Below are 20,992 nucleotides of genomic sequence, written 5' to 3'. Positions count from 1 at the left end.
GATGCAGCAGCATCATGCAACAGCTTAATGCCCAGATTGCAGTTAGGTTTGATGCTTTGCATAGTTTTTCTTGGAAATAATCTGTCTTAAACTGGATTTTAATCAGATCTCAAGTTAAAGAATTGGATCAAACTGTACAATGGTTGCAAGAAATACAAAATTATAGAGCTCCAAAAATGGGAAAAAAAATATTGAGAATTTCGGGGTAACTAGCTTGTAGTCTATTCATTGTTAGAGCCACATGACTACCAACTAAAAGCCTACAAACGAGTCCAACAGGATACAAGCATGATTCAACAAAACCCAGACATAGATCCATCCAAATGGGACCTATAAGTTTATTTGATAGGTCTGGCAGTGCTTGAACTGGGCAATCATCTGTCAGATTCATCTTTACACAGGCTGGATGTAAACCAAATCGTTATAAATGAGATGTATATCCGATCTCGCTTTCCATCTGGATTTATCTGACCTTATATCCATAAACACCATGTTTGACCGAATGCAGACCTTGACCCTCATAGGTCTAAACCCATTTCATCTTGGTCACAACCCTACCACAAACGCTCAAACCCACACTGCATTGGTCAAAGGTCAGGTGTCTTGGAAATTAGCTTGCACAATCGGAAGACCTATCGACGTAGCAGTTGGTTTGAGGATCCGGCATTGGGAAATGCCATGCCATTTCAATCATCTCCTAGAAATCATGCCTCCCAAACAAATTTTGGTGCTGGGGAATCCCCAATTCTTTTTCGGTGCCTTCCTATTGTCGGCTCCCAAACAAAGCCTGGGCTCTCTTATTTAACAACAGTTATTCAACCACCTATACATCAGTAGGTTTTGAACTTGCAACATTCCATCACATGGCGACGTGCACAAATTGCTCTTACCATACAAGCAGAGCTCATGTTTGTACTTTTTAGGTCAACTTGCCCTTCTCTATCCAAACCAATGTTGTCCGGAATCAGACCTGTATCGTTTGACCAATGCTTCAGGTGAATCGGCCGATACCGATTCTCAAGTGAATCATTTTGAATTGACCAAAAATAATTAAAAAAATATTACGTGTCAATCATATTAGAGTATTAAATATAGAGAGAAGGAGAAAGAAGAAGATATGAAGTGCACAGGGTTTAACGTGGTTAGACTCTTAGAAGAGTCTACGTACGTCTCTCTCTCTCTCTCTCTCTCTCTCTCTCTCTCTCTCGTTCGTTTTTTGTGAGGAGAGGTTCCCTTTCCTATATTCAACGAGTTACACATTTGATTGCATTCCTTTTGCATTTTCTTAGATGTAAGATTCATATCCTCATCTCTTTTCACTTTTATTTTCATTTCCTTAGATATAGGGATATTCGTCATCGTCTTCTACTTTCATTTCCTTAGATGTAGGGATATTCATAACACCTTTCATTTTCTATTCCTTAGATGTCGGATCAATTGGTTGAGAGTTATCCTAAATGTAGATTTCTGACCTTATCCGAACTTACCTTAACAGCTCCCCTCAAGCTCAAGGGACGTTGGTGGACATTGAGCTTGTCCCTAAGAAATTCCAGCCTAGTAGTGAAGAGGGGTTTGGTCATGAAATCTGGAAGCTGGTCCATAGTAAAAATATATTGAACTTGTAGATGCTTCTTGGAGATATGATCCTGAATAAATTGGACATCAATTTCTATATGCTTTGGTCCGATTATGATGATCGAATTGGCTGAGAGATAAGCATCGCCAATATTATCACACCACATGATTGGTGGAGAGGAGGATTAGGTGGAGAGGAGGATTAGATGTGTTGCTCCTTGAGTAAATAAGTGATCCATAGAACTTCGGCATAATGCATTGGCCAATGACTGATACTCAACCTCGGTGTTGGATCGAGAGACTGCTTTGTTTGCGTGCTGACCAGGAAATCAAGGAGTTGCCAAGGCAGACCGCAAAGCCCCCAATGGATTTTCTCTCATCAATATTTCCTGTCCAATCTGCATATGAAAAAGCAGAAACTTGAAAATGCTGAGAACGACAGATATGAAGACCATAGTGAAGGGTACGTTTGATGTATCAAAGTGTCCATTTAACTATGGCCCAATAAATGGAAGTGGGACAATGTATGTATTGACAGCAAAGGCAAGGTCAGGCCTGGTAAGCGTGGTATATTAGAGAGTGCCAACAACCTGTCGGCATTCAGTCGCATCCGATAATCGTGTTTCATCTGTTTTATTGGCTTAGCACCCAACATATTTGTCCTTAGAAGAAGGTCTATCATATATTTTTGCATATAATCTTGTGGGGGTGAAGGTGGCCTCAATACCCAAAAAATAATGCAGAGGACCTATATCTTTGATAGAGAATTTATCACCTATCTGGTTAATCACACTGTTCACTTAAGAAAAAGAATTACCCATAATGATTATATCATCTAACTAAATGAGAATGTAGATGACATTATTGGAGGTTTGATGCAAAAAGAGGAAAGTATCAACCTTAAGTCCAATAAAGCCAATGCTAAGAAGAAAACTGCTCAATCTCTCGAACCAAGTAGACAGAGTTTGCTTAAGTCCATACATTGCCTTGTGTAGTTTGCAAATATGATGTGGGAACCACAAATCTATAAATCTTTGGGGTTGTGTCATATAAGCGTCTTCAGAGAGAACCCCATGCAAGAAGGCATTATGGACATCCAGTCGTCTAATGGACCAACCAAGGAAAATTACAGTAGAAAGAACAATGCGCACAGTGGAGGGTTTTATAACTGGACTAAATGTATTAAAATAGTCAATCCCCTCTTCTTGAGTGTACCCTTTGGCTACCAAACGGGCCTTGTGTCGCTCAAGTGAACCATCAAAGTGACACTTGATTTTGAAAATCTACTTACAACCAACCACATTGTGCGCAGGGGAGGGAGGAACTAAACTCCAAGTATTGTTGCATAGTAAGGTATTAAACTCGTCTTTCATGGCACGTCACCAATGAATGGATTTGTGGGTTTGAGAGTAACAGGTAGGTTCAACATCAATATAAAGTTCAATGAGAAGCACCATTGGGATCAAATAGCGGGTAAAAATAAAGAATTTGGGTTTGAGAGATCATGTCTGGAATAATGTGATCATTTGATGAGATCGAGTAGGTGGGGGTGGGAGAAGCTGGTAATGGTATTGGTGAGGTATCATGGTGAGGCTCCACATATGCAAGTTGAGGATTAGGTGTACTAAGTGGCATGACATGGTTAAGAATGGGAGGACTAGGCGATGAGATAGTTTGGGTACTAGTAGGAAAATGAGGTAAAGAAATAGATATGGGGTTGCAATCGGTCATGGCCTTGGGGTCAAACTGAATGTCAACCTAAGTGTGTAGCTTAGACTTGAATGAAAAACCATTTTCATTAAAGATGACATTTTGACTCTCAATCAGTTTTCCATTTTCAAGGTTCCAACAAAGATAGCCTTTATGTTGACCATTATAACCCAAGAAGACACTGACTATTGAATTGAAGCTTGGCGGAGACATGGGTAACACATATAACCAAAGCTTTTCAAAAATTTATAATTTGGAGTTGTCTTATGTAAAACTTGAAATGGGGACTTCATCTGGGTGACAAAAGTAGGAAGTCGATTAATCAAATACACAACTGCCAGGAAAGCATAGTCCCAATACACTACAAGAAAAATGTTAATTAGCGACGAAAATTTGTGATGGATTTTTTTCGTTGCAAATTTGCGATGGATTAGCTAGAGAAAACTATTCATCGCTAACATTCGAATGATTTGTAGAATTAACGACGGAAAAAATTCAATCCGTCGCTAATTAGCGATGAAAAAACTTTCATCGCTAATCTGTCATTACTTAGCGACGGATTCACGACGAAAAAATTATGTCTCAAACTCCGTCGCAACTTAGCGACGGAGAGGTTTCTATCGTGAATCTGTCGCTAATTAGCAACGATAGTTTTTCGTCGCTAATTCTCAATATAAGAAAAGCATTAATTAGCGATGAAAATTTACGATGGATAAATTCTGTTGCAAATTAGCGACGGAATTAGCAAGAGAATTTTTTGTCGCTAATTAGCGACAAAAAATTTTCTCACTAATTCCGTCGCTCATGTTCGATTTAAACCGACCCATCTAGGGCACAAAATTTTTCCACTCTCTCTGTGCAAAATTTAAATCGACCTCTCCGTCGTTCGATTTAAACCGACTTCTTCGTGGAGGGCGCAAAGTAGTTCGCTACGACTGGGTTGACGCCATCGCCGACGAGGTCATTGACGCTGTAGAGGTTCTTCCGGCGGCCGTTTCCTCGACCGTCGTCGACGAAGCATATCAAGGCATCCTTGGCCAAGTGGCAGGGGCAAGCGAAGCAGAAGCGGAAGGAATGATACCGGAGGACGACGACGAGGCAGAGTAGCCACTGGACAAAAGTTTCACGGTGAAGTACGAGCTCAGGAAGGAGGTCGGGAGGGGACATTTCGATCACACTTGCTTTGCTAGGGCTCGAAAGGGCGAAATCAAAGGCCAACTTGTTGTCGTGAAGATCATCTCAAAGGCAAATATATGCCTCCAATTTGGGGTTACTGAGCTTTCCTTTAACACGATGGCAGAGGAACGCAGGAGAGTGCGTCGGTTCAGAGGTGAACTCTCCTGCATTGTGCAGAAGACCCTGCAGTGGCGGGTCAGGCCGGACAAGCGGGGAACCAGGTCGGGAGGGTGCCGGAGAGCGTGCCAGTTCTGTGCAGAAGACCCTACAGTGGCGGGCCGGGCTGCTCGGATCTAAGACCCTGTGCAACGCCTGTGGGGTGCGGTACAAGTCCGGCCTATTGCTGCCGGAATACCGCCTGGCAGGGAGCAAATTTTTTTTTTTTAATTTAGCAATGGATAATGTCCATCGCAAAACCAAATCTATACTTATTTAACAACGAACTAGCGACAGATCATGTTCGTCGCAAATTAGTGATTGAAGTAGCGACAGATAAGTTTTGTAGCTAATTAGCAACCAGAAATTCATGATGACGTTATCCATCGCTAAACAATTTAGCGATGGATATCGTCCGTCGCTAATCCACAGTTTTCTTGTAGTGATATTTTTGCGATAAACTTGATTGAGCAAGCAATGTGAGACACAACCATTTTGTTCATGTGTGTGGGGGCAAGTGATTTGATGTTTCATACTATATGACTTCAAATTAGTGGATAGAGACAGACATGTATTCACCTCCCCAGTCACTTTGGAGGGACTTGATTTTGGTTCCAAATTTATTTTCAACCAACTTCTGAAAGCTTTAAAAAACATCAAATACTTAAGCAATAATAAAAATATTGTGACATGGTGAGTGGCTCCAGAATCTAGGTACCACCCACTGTCATCCACCTGATTGGTTACAGTTACCTGGTAAGCTTTTGGTGATGCCGATTCTTTTTGGAGCTTGAAAGACTTGCATTGAAGAGCACCATGACTAGATTTCCTGCAAACTTGACATGACAATGTGCAACAATATGACCAGCATTTTCACATGAATGACATATTACCGGATTGGATGAGTTGTCAGTTCCTCTACTACCACTGGATCTATATTGACATCTACCCCCACTTTTTTCCTTATTGTTAAACTTTTCTTGATTACCGTGAGACCCTTGATTTTGATTATAATAGGGTTGTTTATAGGTAAGATTAGCCATGGGTATAGATTCAGATTCCTCTCCTTGTAAATTAGCTTCTTAAATCAATAACATGCCTAATAGTTCTTCGATAGAAATCAATTCTCGTCAAACATTGATCACTGTTTTCAAAGACCCATCCTCACTCAGAGGTAGACCAACTAGAATATGCATAACTAAATCATCATCATCTACCGATTTAGATGCCATGGTTAGTTGATGGGCAATGCTCCCAACCCTATGAAAGTAGTTAGTAATAGTGTTTGCTCCCTTTTTAAAATTCTGCAACTCAGCTTTCAATTGTTGGATACGAGCTGTTGAATGGGCATCATACATAAACTTGAGGGCTTTCTAGACTCCATAAGAGGAAGATAAACCAACAACTTGGCTGTGGATAGTGTCCGAGAAGGAAGAAAGGATCCAACTTAATAACAGTTGATACATCCTTTGCCATTCTATGAAAGCAGGATTTTCCAATTTCTACCGGAAGGAACTCATTCGGGCAAGGATTTGACCCATCTATGTAACCCATTAAGTTGTAACTCTTTAATAACGGAGTTGAGACTCTCATAGCAAAAAGTTATCTGCAGACAACGTAACTGACAAAAAATATTGCAGACTGGTTGGGCAGGTAGAACAGGGAAAGGACTCAAACCTATCACCTTGTTTTTATTACCTGATTCATTGTTGCTGCCTGCCATCCTTTTACAGTGTGAAACTTGCTCCTTACCAGAGCATGCTGCTGACGAAAGTCGCTCAGTTTGATTGCAAAATCAGATCCCATTAAGCCAGCTCTGATACCATATTAAAGTATTAAATATAGAGACAAGAGGAAGAAATTAGAAGATACGAAGTGCACAGGGTATAACATGGTTAGACTCTTCTAAGAGTCTACGTCCATGGCTCTTAATGATTCTCTCTCTCACTATCTTCAATTTCCTTTCTTATATTAAACGAGTTGCACATTTGATTACATTTCTTTTGCATTTTCTTGGATGTAAGATTCATATCCTCATCTCCTTCCACTTTTATTTTCATTTCCTTAGGGATATTCATAACCTCTTCATCTCCTTCCACTTTCATTTCCTTAGATGAAGGGATATTCATAACACCTTTCATTTTCTATTCCTAAGATGTAAGATCATTTGGTTGAGAGTTATCCTAAACGTGGATTTCTGCTGAGTTCTCCACCTTATCCGAACGTACCTTAATTAACAAATCAGAACGTGAAACATGTTAAAGCCATTAAAATAGTATTAAAAAATTAAATTTAAGCTAATTTTTACATTTATTAAAAAATAGCCGATTCAGTTCAGTAACATGTAGATTTTCTGGCAATACGGTACGTATCACTGATCCAAACATGTAGCAGTGGATAGATTGCTGGTTGATTTATCACTTTGCTGATTAGATAGCCACCAGTGTATGATGTAACACTGTGGGGGCATGTAGGTCGTGTCGTATCCTCTAGGGTCTGGTTTTCCAAATCCATTAGGAGTTTGGTTCCAGCTTAGCCAAGAGTAAAAAAGAAAAATAAAAACAAAAACAAAAAGCAATATGAGAACAGGATCACGATTACCATCGAAAAGTTGTGATTTGAAGTACTTGAGAAAATTGTGGTGCACATCTTGGTCTCCTCATTTGTGAACTTCCTAAAAGTCATTTTCATCAATTAGGAGAACCAATGAGACCTCCACACAGAGAGAGAGCGCATGGCAGGATGAGATTCTCGATTAGAGCATATAGCATGATTCGTCGTCGTTGAGAGCGATTTCTTTGTCACAAATATAAAAATAATATTGAAACAACTAACAACCAAAGGTGTCGTGGTGTAGTTGGTTATCACGTCAGTCTAACACACTGAAGGTCTCCGGTTCAAACCCGGGCGACGCCATCTATTTCCAATACTTTTTAATATTCTGCCACTTTTGCTTTTCGTCTTTGTCTCAGCCTCAAAATTGTTTTTTCTTTCAGCTCTTCCCCAAATAGACCCGACAAACTGGCTGGCATTCTTCATCGTTTACTTCTTTTTTTGCTCTTTCTACATCGCTTTGAGTTGTTCTTTACTGTTGTACTAGTAACTCAATTTAGCCTATTGAAATTGTGGGCCATCAGGATATGATATGATAATCCATGAAGGAAAATAATGTTCTATTGGCTAAATCAGTGTTGTGAAAAGCGTTGAGGCGTAGCGAGGCACTCCACCAAAAATCGAAGCGAGGTGTAAGCCTCAAATAATTTTTTTGACAACTTTAAAAAAATTATAAAAAAAATAACTAAAAATAAAAAATGCTTTATTGATGAAATAACAACCAATAAGAAATATAAAATCTCAAATAAGTACTGCCACTTTTGCTTTTGGTCTTTGTCTCAGCCTCAAAATTGTTTTTTCTTTCAGCTCTTTTGCTCTTCCCAAAATAGACCCCACAAACTGGTTGGCATTCTTCATCGTTTACTTCTTTTTGTGCTCTTTCTACATTGCTTTGAGTTGTTCTTTACTGTTGTACTAGTAACTCAATTTAGCTTATTGAAATTGTGGGCCATCAGGATATGATATGATAATCCATGAAGGAAAATAATGTTTTATTGGCTAAATTAGTGTTGTGAAAAGCGTTGAGGCGTAGCGAGGCACTCCACCAAAAATCGAGGTGAGGTGTAAGCCTCAAATAATTTTTTTGAAAACTTTAAAAAAATTATAAAAAAATAACTAAAAATAAAACAAATAAAAAATGCTTTATTGATGAAATAACAACCAATAAGAAATATAAAATCTCAAATAAGTACTAAAACATATGAGATTAACATATAAAAGTAACTAAAAACTAATTACATAACTGAAAAATATATGAGATTAACCAAAAAAACTTAAAATATGCTAAGAAACTGATTACGTAACTAAAATAACTGAAAATATATGAGATTAACCTACAAAAGTTAAAATATATGAGATTATTCTAAAAAATATGAGATTAACATATAAAAGTAACTAAAAAAAATGATTACATAACTAAAAAATATATGAGTTTAACCAGCAAAAGATAAAATATACTAAGTAACCGATTACATGACTGGAAAATATATGAGATTAATTAACAAAAGTTAAAATATATGAGATTATTTTAAAAAATCTGAGATTAACATGTAAAAGTAACTAAAAAACTGATTATGTAAGTATAAAATATATGAGATTAACCAACAAAAGTTAAAATATATTAAGAAACTGATTACATAACTGAAATAACTAGAAAATATATGAGATTAACCTACAAAAGTTAAAATATATGAGATTATTCTAAAAAATATGAGATTAACATATAAAAGTAACTAAAAAAATGATTACATAACTGAAAAATATATGAGATTAACCAACAAAAGATAAAATATACTAACAAACTGATTACATAACTGAAAAAGATATGAGATTAACCAACAAAAGTTAAAATATATGAGATTATTCTAAAAAATATGAGATTAACATATAAAAGTAACTAAAAAACTTATTACATAACTGGAAAATATATGAGATTAACCAACAAAAGTTAAAATATATTAAGAAACTAATTACATAACTGAAACAACTGAAAAATATATGAGATTAACCTACAAAAGTTAAAATATATGAGATTATTCTAAAAAATATGAGATTAACATATAAAAGTAACTAAAAAACTGATTACATAACTAGAAAATATATGAGATTAACCAAAAAAAGTTAAAATATATTAAGAAACTAATTACATAACTGAAATAACTGAAAAATATACTAGATTAACCAATAAAAGTTAAAATATAATAATATAGTAAGAAACTGATTACATAACTAAAACAACTGAAAAATATATGAGATTAACCTACAAAAATCTTGTTGATCATGTCTCAGATATCTTGTTGTAAAAAAAATTTATTTTTTTGCACCTTAAGCTTGCGCGTTGAGGCATAGAGGGCCGCGCCTCAAGGCACGTTTTTTATAACACAGGGCTACATTATGTTGAGAATTCAGTTGTTTCTTTCTTTAATCATAGCATTCTTGAAGAATATTTGAGGTTGTATTGCCTTGAGCTAGAGGTGGGCAACAGCTTGGCAGGCCTGCCGACTGGCCCCGCCCGGCGTGGGCCTTCATTTTTAGAAAAGAAGGCTTAATATGTTGAGTCTTATATATATATATATATATATATATATGGTAATGTTTTTATTACAAACTTATGTTGGTACAAAAGCCTCTCGACCTCTACGCTGCAGTTTGTTTCAATCTGATTGGACTTGAGGGACGATATATACATGTGTGGTAATGCTTTATTACTAACATATGTTGGTACAAAAGCCTCTAGACTTCTGTGCCGCAGGTTGTTTCAATCTGATTGGACTTGAGAGATGGATTCAATATATTCAAAATACTAGAAATTGACCTTTAGATTGCTTAATTGATTTTTTATAACTGAGAAAAGTATCTCACATTGTAGGTTATCGTTTTTTTATGTCCTGTAAAAACAAAGATACCTAATATTCGGTGCGAGAGTCTTAGTTCTGACGTTTTCCTCCGCCTGGATGACAATGACGTCTCCAGTTGGTTTTCTTAATCGTGAAAAAAAAAAACCAATGAACCAAGATGACGATGGTGAAAAAGTCTCAGGTGGTATCCCATGTGGTAAGCGGGGTCCTGTGTCAAGCTGAAGGCCTAAGATCGAATCCCTCTGCTTTTTTCTTGTAATTTTTAATTAAAAAGTAATAGGATACAAAGGGGCATGACACGGGAGTAAAGTGGAGTATCCGTGTGACGTAGATAAAAACATTCGTGTAAAGATGATTTTTTTTTTGAATAATGAGGTGAAAACCAATGTTGTCAGTATCGGTATTGGACGTGAATCGTTTGGCCATCGATTCTTCTGTATTAACCTATACCGACACTCAAGTGTTTCATTCTGTATCGACCCAAAAGTAATAAAAAATTATACATGTCAATCATAATATGTCACGTGTTAAAACCATTAAAATAACTTTTGCTTTACGAGAAAAACCTGTACGCAGGTCAGATTATGGTGATTAAAAACCAGTTCTTGTTAAAAAAAAGCATATAGATTACTTCCCGAAAAAATAAAAATATCAAAAAATAAAGTTTGCTAAGTCATTTGTACATACAAACGACCATTGCAGCAAACTTTGATTATATATATATATATATATATATGTGTGTGTGTGTGTGTGTTTGTTTGTGGTAAGGCTTTAAAACAAACATATGTAGGTACAAATTAGGACGGTCAGCAGACTCAGGTGTAACCAGACTTTGCCCCTATTTTTGGGTATAGTATTGGGTCTGGACCCAGGTCTAATCGGACCTATCATAAGAGAAATCATACCCAGGCCCAATAAAAACTACATGAACCAGACTCGGGCCATATTCGGTAAAACAATATTTTTTATCATTTTTACATTAAAAATTTGTGGGTCTTAATCGGAACTTGGGTCAGGCCTGGGGCTGGTATAAAATTTTACAAACTATACTCGGGTCCATGTATTAATCGGACCTTCGGGTTTGGAGTCGGGTCTTAATAGAGTCTTCTTATTTATCACCATACCGGGATCATATAGGGTTTGGTGCAGGCCGTGTTCCCGGTAAACCCGATCAGTTGACACCCCTAATACAAATGCCTCTGGAGCTCTATAACGTAAGGTTGTTTCAATCTGATTGGACTTGAGAGATGGATTCAACATATTCAAAATACTAGAAATTGGTGTTTAGATTGCCTAATTGGAACATGTAGGCAGACTTTTATAACCCAAAAAAGTATCTCACAGTGTAGGTTATTGATTTTTGATGCCTTGTAAAACAGTGATACCTGTTTTTTTTTTATAGGCAAGCTGGAGTTAGGCAGACTGCTACCGGTTCATTGAATGTAGTAAGTAAGCAGGATGTCTATACAAATTTACCCTTAAAAAAAAGGGTGGGGGGGTGATCTTTCCATGTTTTGTGCAGACCCCCTCTCTCTAACCTATAGATTTATAGTAATTGTATGTAACCTTAAACCTATCAAGAGCAGTGGCCATGGGTCTCCTACCTTCTAGAAACGATACCTAATACTCTGTCTTGAAGCACAGCATAGGCCCTGGGGGTGACGTTTTCCTCTCCTGGATGACAATGATGTCTCCAGTCCTGAACGTAGTTTTCCCGTGCAAAATATGAACAACAAACAACAATGTGATGGTGAAATGTCTCTTCATTTTATTAAGTGGAAGACAGTGACAAGCGACAACTTGATAACTTAAACGACTAAAATACCGCATGATTTGAATCAATAATTTTTTTTATAGGCAAGTTGGGGGTTAGGCAGACCCCACCAGTTACAAGGTGTCGTGGGTTTCGAACTTGCAATGTCCCAACACAAGGTAACGTGCACTCATAGCTCTTGCCAAACAAGTAGAGCCCCCCGTTCCAACTTGCAATTTCAATACTATGTAGCTCCAAAATGAGAAAAAAAAAAGCTTGGACTAGACTTCTTTTTGAGTCTATCCCAGTTGGCTTGAGCTCTTGTGCACACTTTCCTTTTTCAACCTTTCAAAACCAATGTCACAAGGATATGGCTAATCAGACAAATGATAACCTATTTTCTTGTATTTTTTTTATTAAAAAGTAATATGATACAAGAGAACATGACACAGGAGTAAAGTGGAGTATCCGTGAGATGAAAACATTCCTGTCAAGATGACTTTTTTTTTTTGAATAACGAGAAGAAGATTACTGAATTATGTTTACCAACCAAATATGTTTACTGGTATGAACCACCATTTTGATAGGTTTTTACTTTTTTTCAAAAAAATTTACTGGATGGATTTAGATGCTTCATTTTATAGAAATAGACTCTTAGATCATTGGGTTGAAAATCAACGGCTTAGCATTTTCATAAATATTCAAGTATAAAAAATCACGTTTGTTGATTTGATTACAGTGATCCAATAATTGATTCCTAGCAAATAGACTACACCAAATGCATATGCAGGATTAGATTTGCAAAAAAACTTATGAAGACCGTAATTCATACCAACAAGCATATTTGGTTGGTAAACACATTTCAGTTTCTACTATTACAGATGGGGCATCTTTTATGGGTCAAAAGGTGCCATGCTCATTGTGGCTTTCAGTGTCTGTCATGTAAAACTCTACAAGTACTTCTCCGCCTGTCCATTGTGGATCATTTCTCATTGGTTTTGACCTTTTTTTTATTTGACAAAGAAAGCTCGCGTTAGGTAGACCCCTACCAGTTATACAACCATACCAATTGGGTTCAAACTTGGCCCAACACAAGGTGATGACTGCTCTCGCCGAACAAGCGGAGCCCCCGTTGGTTCATTGGTTTTGATCTTATGGTAAGAGACATACACACACCTTGAGTACCAAACTCGTGATGACTTAAACGCCTTAATCCAACCCACCTAGTCAGATGTGCGAAGACCTTGTGGGCTCATTCAAAATGACCTGCAATAAGCTCCTAGCAAAAAGATAAACCAAGTACGAGCTGTACCATGTTTTGACTGGGCTGAGTTTCGAGATAGTAAAACAATAGTCAACTGTAACACGGTCTTGCAAAGTTAACCATACCTATGAATCTGTTGACCAACAATACACACAGTCAACTCTTGACCCAAACAAGTTAGTTGGATATGGGCATTTCAGACCATGGATCCATGTCCATTCTAGTAATTTTCCCTTATAGCACTAGTTCACATCATCTGATTTTGATAATACTTTCTTCCTTTCTAGTTCGATCCAAGTTCAACGAAACAAACCCCACAAGGGCGGCCACACTCAACTAGTGTAGTGTTTTGGACCTTTCAATAGGAAATGAGTAAAAAAACAAAATCCAAATCAACAATCATTTTTTTAGGTAAGTTTCAAATGCACACCAAACATTGAGTCCTAATTAGGGTTGTCAACTGGTCGGGTTTGGTTCGGACCCAAGTGGAACCAGACTTGGACCAGATTTTTGGTAATAGTATCGAGTATGGACTCAAGTCTAATTGGGTTCACTATAAAAAAAACTATACCCGAACCTGATAAGAACTACATGAACCAAACCCAGACCATACTCGATAAAACCATATTTTTATCATTTTTACATTGAAAAATTATAGGTCTTAATTAAAACTTAGGTCGGGTTTGTGTCTGGTACAAAATTTCACAAACTATACCCGGGTCCATGTATTAATCAGACCTTCAAGTCCGGACCCAAGTCTTCTTATTTATCACCGTACCCGGACCCTATATGGTTTGGTTTGGATCGAGCCGGTAAACCAGGCCCATTGACACCCTAGTCCTCCAACCAAAAGTTTTATGGTTTTTCAAAAATCCTAACCAAAAATACCTCTACTTCTCTAAGATGAGTTATTGATCACTTCAAAGTGCCATGTTGCCTCCATAGAAGCACATTTATAAATTTTCTTTATGCTCAGCATTTTTTTATTTAACCTTTAAAAACACATCAAATGGATCAAGTATTCATTATTCTCAAGCCCCAAAGATTAGTAGAGCAGTTCAAGCTTTTTATTGGTCGATTAGATTTAAATACGCTTAAGGCTAAAAAAGATCAAGGACACGGGTTAAGAAGGTTTAAAACAAATTAAGCTTTAATTATTTTCTTAGGAGTAAAATAGTGACCCACAAGACCTCCCCTCATCCGGTATGGGCGAGCGACTTGCGAACCCTACCAAGTTGATGTCATGAGTTTGAAAAACTGTCTTGTACCTTGATGTAAAAAATTCTGCTCTTTTGGATTGATGGTAGTATCCGAGATAAAACGAGGGATGGCAGTGGATTGGGAGGAAATGGGGGCCCACCTCGCCTCGACCCGATTGGACCGGGGATGGAGGACATGAAAAGGGGATGGAAGCAAGGATGGAGGACATGAAATGGGGATGGAGGTGGGGATGGACCTATGCATTCTCCCGCCCTACCCCATCCTGATCCCCTCCTTGCCCCCGTTTGGATCAGGGATGGAGGAGAAGAAACGAGAATGGAGGTTAAAATCCAAACCTATGCAGGGATGGAGGTCCGAATTTTGAGACAGGCCGGGGGTAGAGACCTTGTCCTCCACCCCGGTGCCGGTCCACTGCCATCCCTAAAGAAAACCTACTTTTTTTTATCTTATGGTTACTGCTTTCTACCCATAGTTAGCATTATGTGCTGCCCGTGATGGGGATTTCTTCTTGGCTTAATAAATAAAGAAAAAAGAGTCATCTGGTCTGGTTGCTTGAAAAATAAAAAAAAAACTTTGTAAAATATTATAATTAAGAACAAAGTTTGGAGGTCATTTTGAAATATATTTTTAAGCACGTGTTACCTACTCAGGATTTAATAATATTCTTATCCCAACATAATCTTTGTTTTTCCATAAACCCCTCTCATTTCGTTGCATGTCTTGCAATTTGGCGGTTCTCTGGCTCTGGTTCGCCGAGACATTCGGCTTCATGCCCTAGGGTTTTTGGGGAGTCATGCAATTGTCCAAAGAAGGTACCTTTGCTTCTTTCTTTGTTAAAAAAATTCAAGTTTTTTGGTTTTCTTAGTAAAGATTTTGCTATTTTTTGTAGTAATTTATGGTTAATTTTGACTGTGAGATCGATGGGTTGAGTACGGTGATCGTCGTGAAATTTGAAGTTTTGGGGAGTGGAAATTGCTTCATTTGTTGGTGGCTGGTGTTGGTAGTGATTGAAATATGGATATCTTGCATTTTGACTGCTTGCTTAATATGTATTTGTTTTTATATATCTCCTTTCTTTGTTTTGGTGGTGATAATTGAATTTATGGTAGTGGGTTTTTGTAATGTGCAGAAACAGTTGCAGTATTTCAGTAGTGGTTACCAATCCAGATTTTAGTGTTCATATGTTGACACCATGATTTTAAAGAATGAGATTTATGTCTTTCAGGTCTTCTTTTCTATGATCATCAAGTGGATGATTCACAAATTCTTGATGAGCTTTTGGTCCTTTAGTTTTAGTCATTTTCTGTAATTATGTTTGTATATATGCATGTATGTATCATCGTCACAGATATAGGCGATATTTTGAAAATATAGCGATAATATAGCTGTAAATTCCTAAAACCATATTAAAGGCAGCATATCACGATATTTTGAAAATATCAAATATTTATATATGCCACGATTTATCGCAATAATATCACGATATTATGACTTACCTTTTTCTTTTTTACTTCTTTTCTATATCTTAACTGCGTTTTTTCTTCTTTCTTTTATATTTTTTACTTATTTCTTTTTATCATGTGTATTTTGTTATTTAAACATGTTATCTTTCTTCCTTATTTCTAGCTATTTTAAATTTTTTTTAAGCACCGAGTTTTTCCCGAGATTTATCAACTAAAGCTATATTATTGTGAGAAATTGCCTTTCCGAGATATAGCGAGACCGATATTTCTGACTATGGTATGTATGTAGGTATGTAAGCATATGCAGACACACAAAGAGAAGCTATAGGCTCTCTTGAACTAATAAATCAGCATTCTAACTTTAGCATGAGTTACAAGTACTAGAGCCGATTTCTGATAAAAACTTAAATGGGGTTGTGTTTTTTTTTCCCACTGCATGTGCAGAATTTGATCTTAATGAACTTCTACAAGAAGCTCAAAATCGTTGGCTGAAGCCACCAGAAATACTGTTTATTTTACAAAATCATGAGAGATGCAGAATCACTTCAGAACCTCTAAATAAACCACAAAGTAAGTTAGCTCTCTACGGTCTTCTCTTAATGTTCGCTCTTTAGCACTGTGCTTGTTGTCTTGTTTTCCTACAGGCGGCTCTTTATACCTGTTCAACCGGAGGGTACTTCGCTTTTTCCGCAAGGATGGTCATAAGTGGCGGAGAAAAAGAGATGGAAGAATTGCTGGAGAGGCACATGAACGGCTGAAGGTTTGCTGTAGATGAACTCAGCCTGGTCTTACCAAGGGCTGTCTGCTTGTTTTAGTTTTAGTTGAAATACTTAATTTTTTATCAGTATCATTAGCTCGCTAAACACTTGCATTGGCTAAATCAACATTTGCTTTTTCTAGTCTTTAATACTTTTACCTTGAACATTGTCCAGTCCAGAAATTTCATATTATAGTACCCAAAAGATTACTACGAATGCTTATCTCAACAAACGTATATAGTACACAGAAAACCTACTTTAGAAGTCACATACTAAAGGCCATTGGAGGACTCTAGGATTATATGGTGCCAATACTGTTTGTAAGGGTAATAAACTGGGGGTTCTAACTCCTTACAGCTGATAGTATGAGCATTGCAACTCAAAATGACCATTAAATGATTAAACCACTCATAGTAGGATAAGGAATACATTACTACACAGCTAAGGATCACATCTCTTTTTTTGATGCTTTGACTTGTGTGTTAGAGCTTCAATGTGCAAGAGGAAAAAGAAGAGAGATGAAGAGAGAACTTCATTAGTTAGAAAAATAGGTTACAACATATTAAAAAGGGTCTACCCCCATCGAGCTCACTACAGGACAAAAAGAAAAAAAGGTATGGGTGAAAATGCTAATTTACAGTAATACCCTTAAGTTTTAACATATGTACAAAAGACTACATGTGAGGGTATTACATATCAATGAAGATATGTCATTTCCTCAACAGTCCCCCTCAAGCTTGAGGTAATAAGAACACAATCAACCCAAGCTTGAACAAGAATGATTGGAAAGCCTTCAATGGTAAATTTCGTAAAACAACCAACTATCTGAGTTTCATGAATGCCAAGGATATAACTCCATCCATTTATACCCGACGAGTAAAGTGACAATCTATTTCAATGTGCTTAGTCCTCTCATGAAATTCTGGATTTTTGGCATATGGATGGCGTTATGATTATTGTTGAGATTAAGAAGTTTTAAGTGTTAAGTTCATTTGATATTGTTGAGAATAGGTGGTTTTTAGTTAAGTCTTTTTATATTAGAGGCTATTTGAAATTATGTTTTCATAATGGGCTTAGATGTAATTATTCCTTTTAGCCTCTCTCTATTTAACATAGAGAGAAGCCCTAATAAAGAGTTAACGTGTTTTCTTCTCTGTGCAGCCGTCTCTCCCTCTCACTCTCTCTTCTATCTTTCCCTCTATCTCTCTCTCTACCTAGGGTTTGGTGCTTCTATCAACATGGTATCAGAGCCAGCGATCGTGGGAGCTTGATTGATCGTGATCAATCTATCGTGGGAGCGTGATCGAAAGACATCTGTAAATAAGGTCAGCTGGTTAGGTTTATGTGTAAGATCTGATGACAGATCTGGAGATCTGTCATCAGATCTAAGGAAGCAAGATGTTGTTCCCCCCCCTTGCAGTTCTGGTAGCTCCTCTCTTCCTTTTTAGTTTCCCTGTTGCCGAATTTTATTTCTGCCGAGATTTCCTGCCCTATTTTTTGTTGTTGTGATGCCGTGATCCCCTGCCGTGATTCCTTGCTGAGTATATCTCTGCCGTGATGCCTTGATTACCTGCACTGTATCGTGATTTGGTTGGCTGGAAATCACGTACCGTGATTTGGTTGGCTGAATATTAGCAGCCCAGGTTTCCTGCTGTGTCGTGATCTGGTTAGCTGGAAAGTGTGTGTTGTATCTCAGATTCTATTTGGTGAGCAGGTGTCGTGATTTGGCTGGCTGAATATTAGCAGTCCAGGTTCCCTACTGTATTGTGATCTGGTTGGCTGGAAAGTGTGGGCTATGAAAGCAGCATGTTACCTTTTTTTTTAAGCAGCAGGCGTGATTCCCTGCAGTGTGGGAAAATAGTTTGTTTGTGGGAATTTTTTTTGTCGAAGGATTCTGTGTTGAGTACTGCTACTGGTTGTCTTAGTGGCTGATGTGTGATAGTCTGAACAATAGACACATCTTTATCGTGTTGGATGTGTGATCTTGATTTGCAACCTATAGCCATCTGCGGTTGAGGTGGAAGGTGCTGGTCAAGTTTCTTTAAAATTTTTTTTTGGATCTGAATAGTCGCAGGTCGTGTTTTTCAGATTTCATTGGTGAAGACAAAACTTGATATAGTCGGGTTCATAGTTGATTGTGGGTGTGCGCGTGTGGTTGCTCATTCTTTTGTAAATCTAGCCAATTAGTTTATATTATGGCTCAAGTGGTTAAATCAGATGCAGATTCCTCCAATGAGTATGTAACTCTTAGCAGTGCTGAATATGACGAGCTTCTTGCTTTACGATCATCCACTTCGAAGTCTTCTGTTGCGGAGGTTGTGTGCTCGGCAGGTGATGGCCTATCTGGTCAAGGTGATAGGTGGATCATTGATTCTGGAGCCTCTGGTCACTTGTGCGGAAATTCGAGTAATATTTTGAGTTTAAAACCTGTGACTGGTCAAAAAGGGGTACGTCTTGCTGATGGTAGTTCTTCCCCAATTGTAGGGCAGGGAAGCATGTCTTTTACCCCCACTCTTCAATTGTCGCATGTTCTTCATGCTCCTTTGTTTCCACAGAATTTACTATCCGTCAGTCGAATGACAAAAGATTTGAATTGTAGAGTGATTTTTGATCCTATGGGGTGCACCTTTCAGGACTTGCTGACGGGGAGAAAGATTGGTGGCGACTATGAGGAAGGTGGTCTGTATTATCTACACCAACCAGAAGTTTCGGCCTATTCTGCTGGTACATCATCCTCAAGTCCTCTATTGTGGCATCATCGTTTGGGTCACCTTCCAGTGACCAAACTTCGTCGTGTCATTCCTCATATACCTCCCTCAGTTTCTTTTCAGTGTGAAACATGTCAATTGGGAAAACATTGTCGAAGCTCTTTCCCCTCTAGTCAGAGTCCATCAAGTCAAGGAATGTTTGATCTTCTTCATGTCAATGTGTGGGGCCCAAGTAGGATTCCGAATAGGTCTCAGTGTCGTTATTATCTAGTTATTGTTGATGACTTCTCAAGGTTATCGTGGGTGTTCCTGTTAAAAGATCGGTCTCAAGGTCCTGTCATTCTTAAATCTTTAATTGCCGAGATAAAAACTCAATTTGATGTATGTGTTAAAATTGTTCGCACTGATAATGCTCTTGAGTTCAAATCCAAAGACTTACTTCAATTCTATTTTGGTAATGAGATTCAACCTCAATTTACATGTCCCAATACCTCCCATCAAAATGGGGTGGCTGAGAGGAAACATAGACAAATCCTTAATGTTGCTCGGTGCCTTATGATTCAATCCAATATGCCTGCTTCATACTGGGGCGATGCGGTTCTGGCAGCCGGTTTTCTGATAAATCGCATGCCGTCAAGCTCTATAGAAGACCAGATTCCTATTCAAATTCTCCATCCAGAGGCTCCTCTCTTCCCTATCCCCCCTAAAGTTTTTGGATGTGTGTGTTTTGTGCATAAGCTGGGTCCGGATCGAGATAAACTTGCTGCGCAGTCTATTAAATGTGTTTTCCTTGGGTATCCTAAGAACCAAAAAGGATATTGTTGCTACGACCCTATATCTCATAGACTATGTTAGTGCGGATGTTACCTTCTTTGAGTCTATTCCGTAATTTTCAAGTACTACTCCCAAACTACAGGGGAGCCTTGGTGATGTCCTTCCTCTGCCGATTTCTCCCTTTCCGTTAGAGTCGCTTCCTCCCCAGTCCTTGGTTCAAGTGTCGGGTGTGTCTCACTTCCGAAACCCTCCCATAGTCTACACGCACATAGTGCCTCCTATCTCCATGTCGCCATCACCTCCTTCTCCTCAGGTAAGTATTTCTGAGCAAACTGTTGCCCCTACATCTGATGCTGATCTTCCCATTGCTCTGCGCAAAGGAAAGAGACAGTGCACTCTTTACCCCATCATGCAATTTGTATCAGAAGCTAATCTTGGGGCATCTATGAAGAATTTTATTTCTGCTCTGTCTGCCTCGTCTGTTCCGCTTCATCACAGTCAAGCTCTAGTCGACTCCAACTGGATGCAGGCTATGCGTGATGAGATGGATGCCCTATGGTCTCGAGGCACTTGGGACTTGGTTGATCCTCCCACAGATGCAGATATTGTAGGCTGCAAATGGGTATAGAGCATTAAATATAACTCGGATGGGTCGATTGAACGGTACAAAGCCCGGTTGGTTGCAAAAGGCTACACTCAGACTTATGGGGTTGACTTTTTTGAAACTTTCTCCCCAGTTGCTCGTCTTGGCACTATTCGTCTCGTTCTTTCTGTTGTTGTGCACCATGAATGACCCTTGTTTCAGTTGGATGTCAAGAATGCCTTTTTGTATGGGGATTTGCATGAAACTGTCTACATGCAACAACCCCCAGGCTTCGAGGTTCAGGGGGAGTGTTAGAAGGTGTACAAGTTGAAGAAGGCTATTTATCGCTTGAAGCAGAGTCCGCGGGCATGGTTTCACAA

General features: G+C 38.2%; 1 protein-coding gene and 1 non-coding gene across 2 annotated transcripts in view; both read left to right on the top strand.

The window, feature by feature from the left end:
* Positions 1–7,459: 7,459 nt before the first annotated feature.
* On the top strand, positions 7,460–7,533 carry TRNAV-AAC (transfer RNA valine (anticodon AAC)). Its single transcript has one exon. It is a non-coding gene; the product is annotated as a tRNA-Val (tRNA).
* A 7,487-nt stretch (positions 7,534–15,020) lies between these two features.
* LOC149811423 (calmodulin-binding transcription activator 4-like) overlaps positions 15,021–20,992 on the top strand; it is a 112,974-nt gene continuing 107,002 nt past the window's right edge. Inside the window, 3 exon segments of the mRNA XM_089993241.1 lie at positions 15,021–15,138; positions 16,234–16,359; positions 16,434–16,549. Coding sequence (XP_089849367.1) covers positions 15,120–15,138; positions 16,234–16,359; positions 16,434–16,549 — 261 coding nt within the window. The 5' untranslated portion in view covers positions 15,021–15,119.

This window comes from Nuphar pumila, chromosome 17 (assembly GCF_984573655.1).
Source record: "Nuphar pumila chromosome 17, dmNupPumi1.hap1.1, whole genome shotgun sequence".
Taxonomy (NCBI): domain Eukaryota; kingdom Viridiplantae; phylum Streptophyta; class Magnoliopsida; order Nymphaeales; family Nymphaeaceae; genus Nuphar; species Nuphar pumila.
The sequence above is the reverse complement of the archived record's forward strand: the minus strand, read 5'-3'. Positions and strand labels throughout refer to the sequence as shown.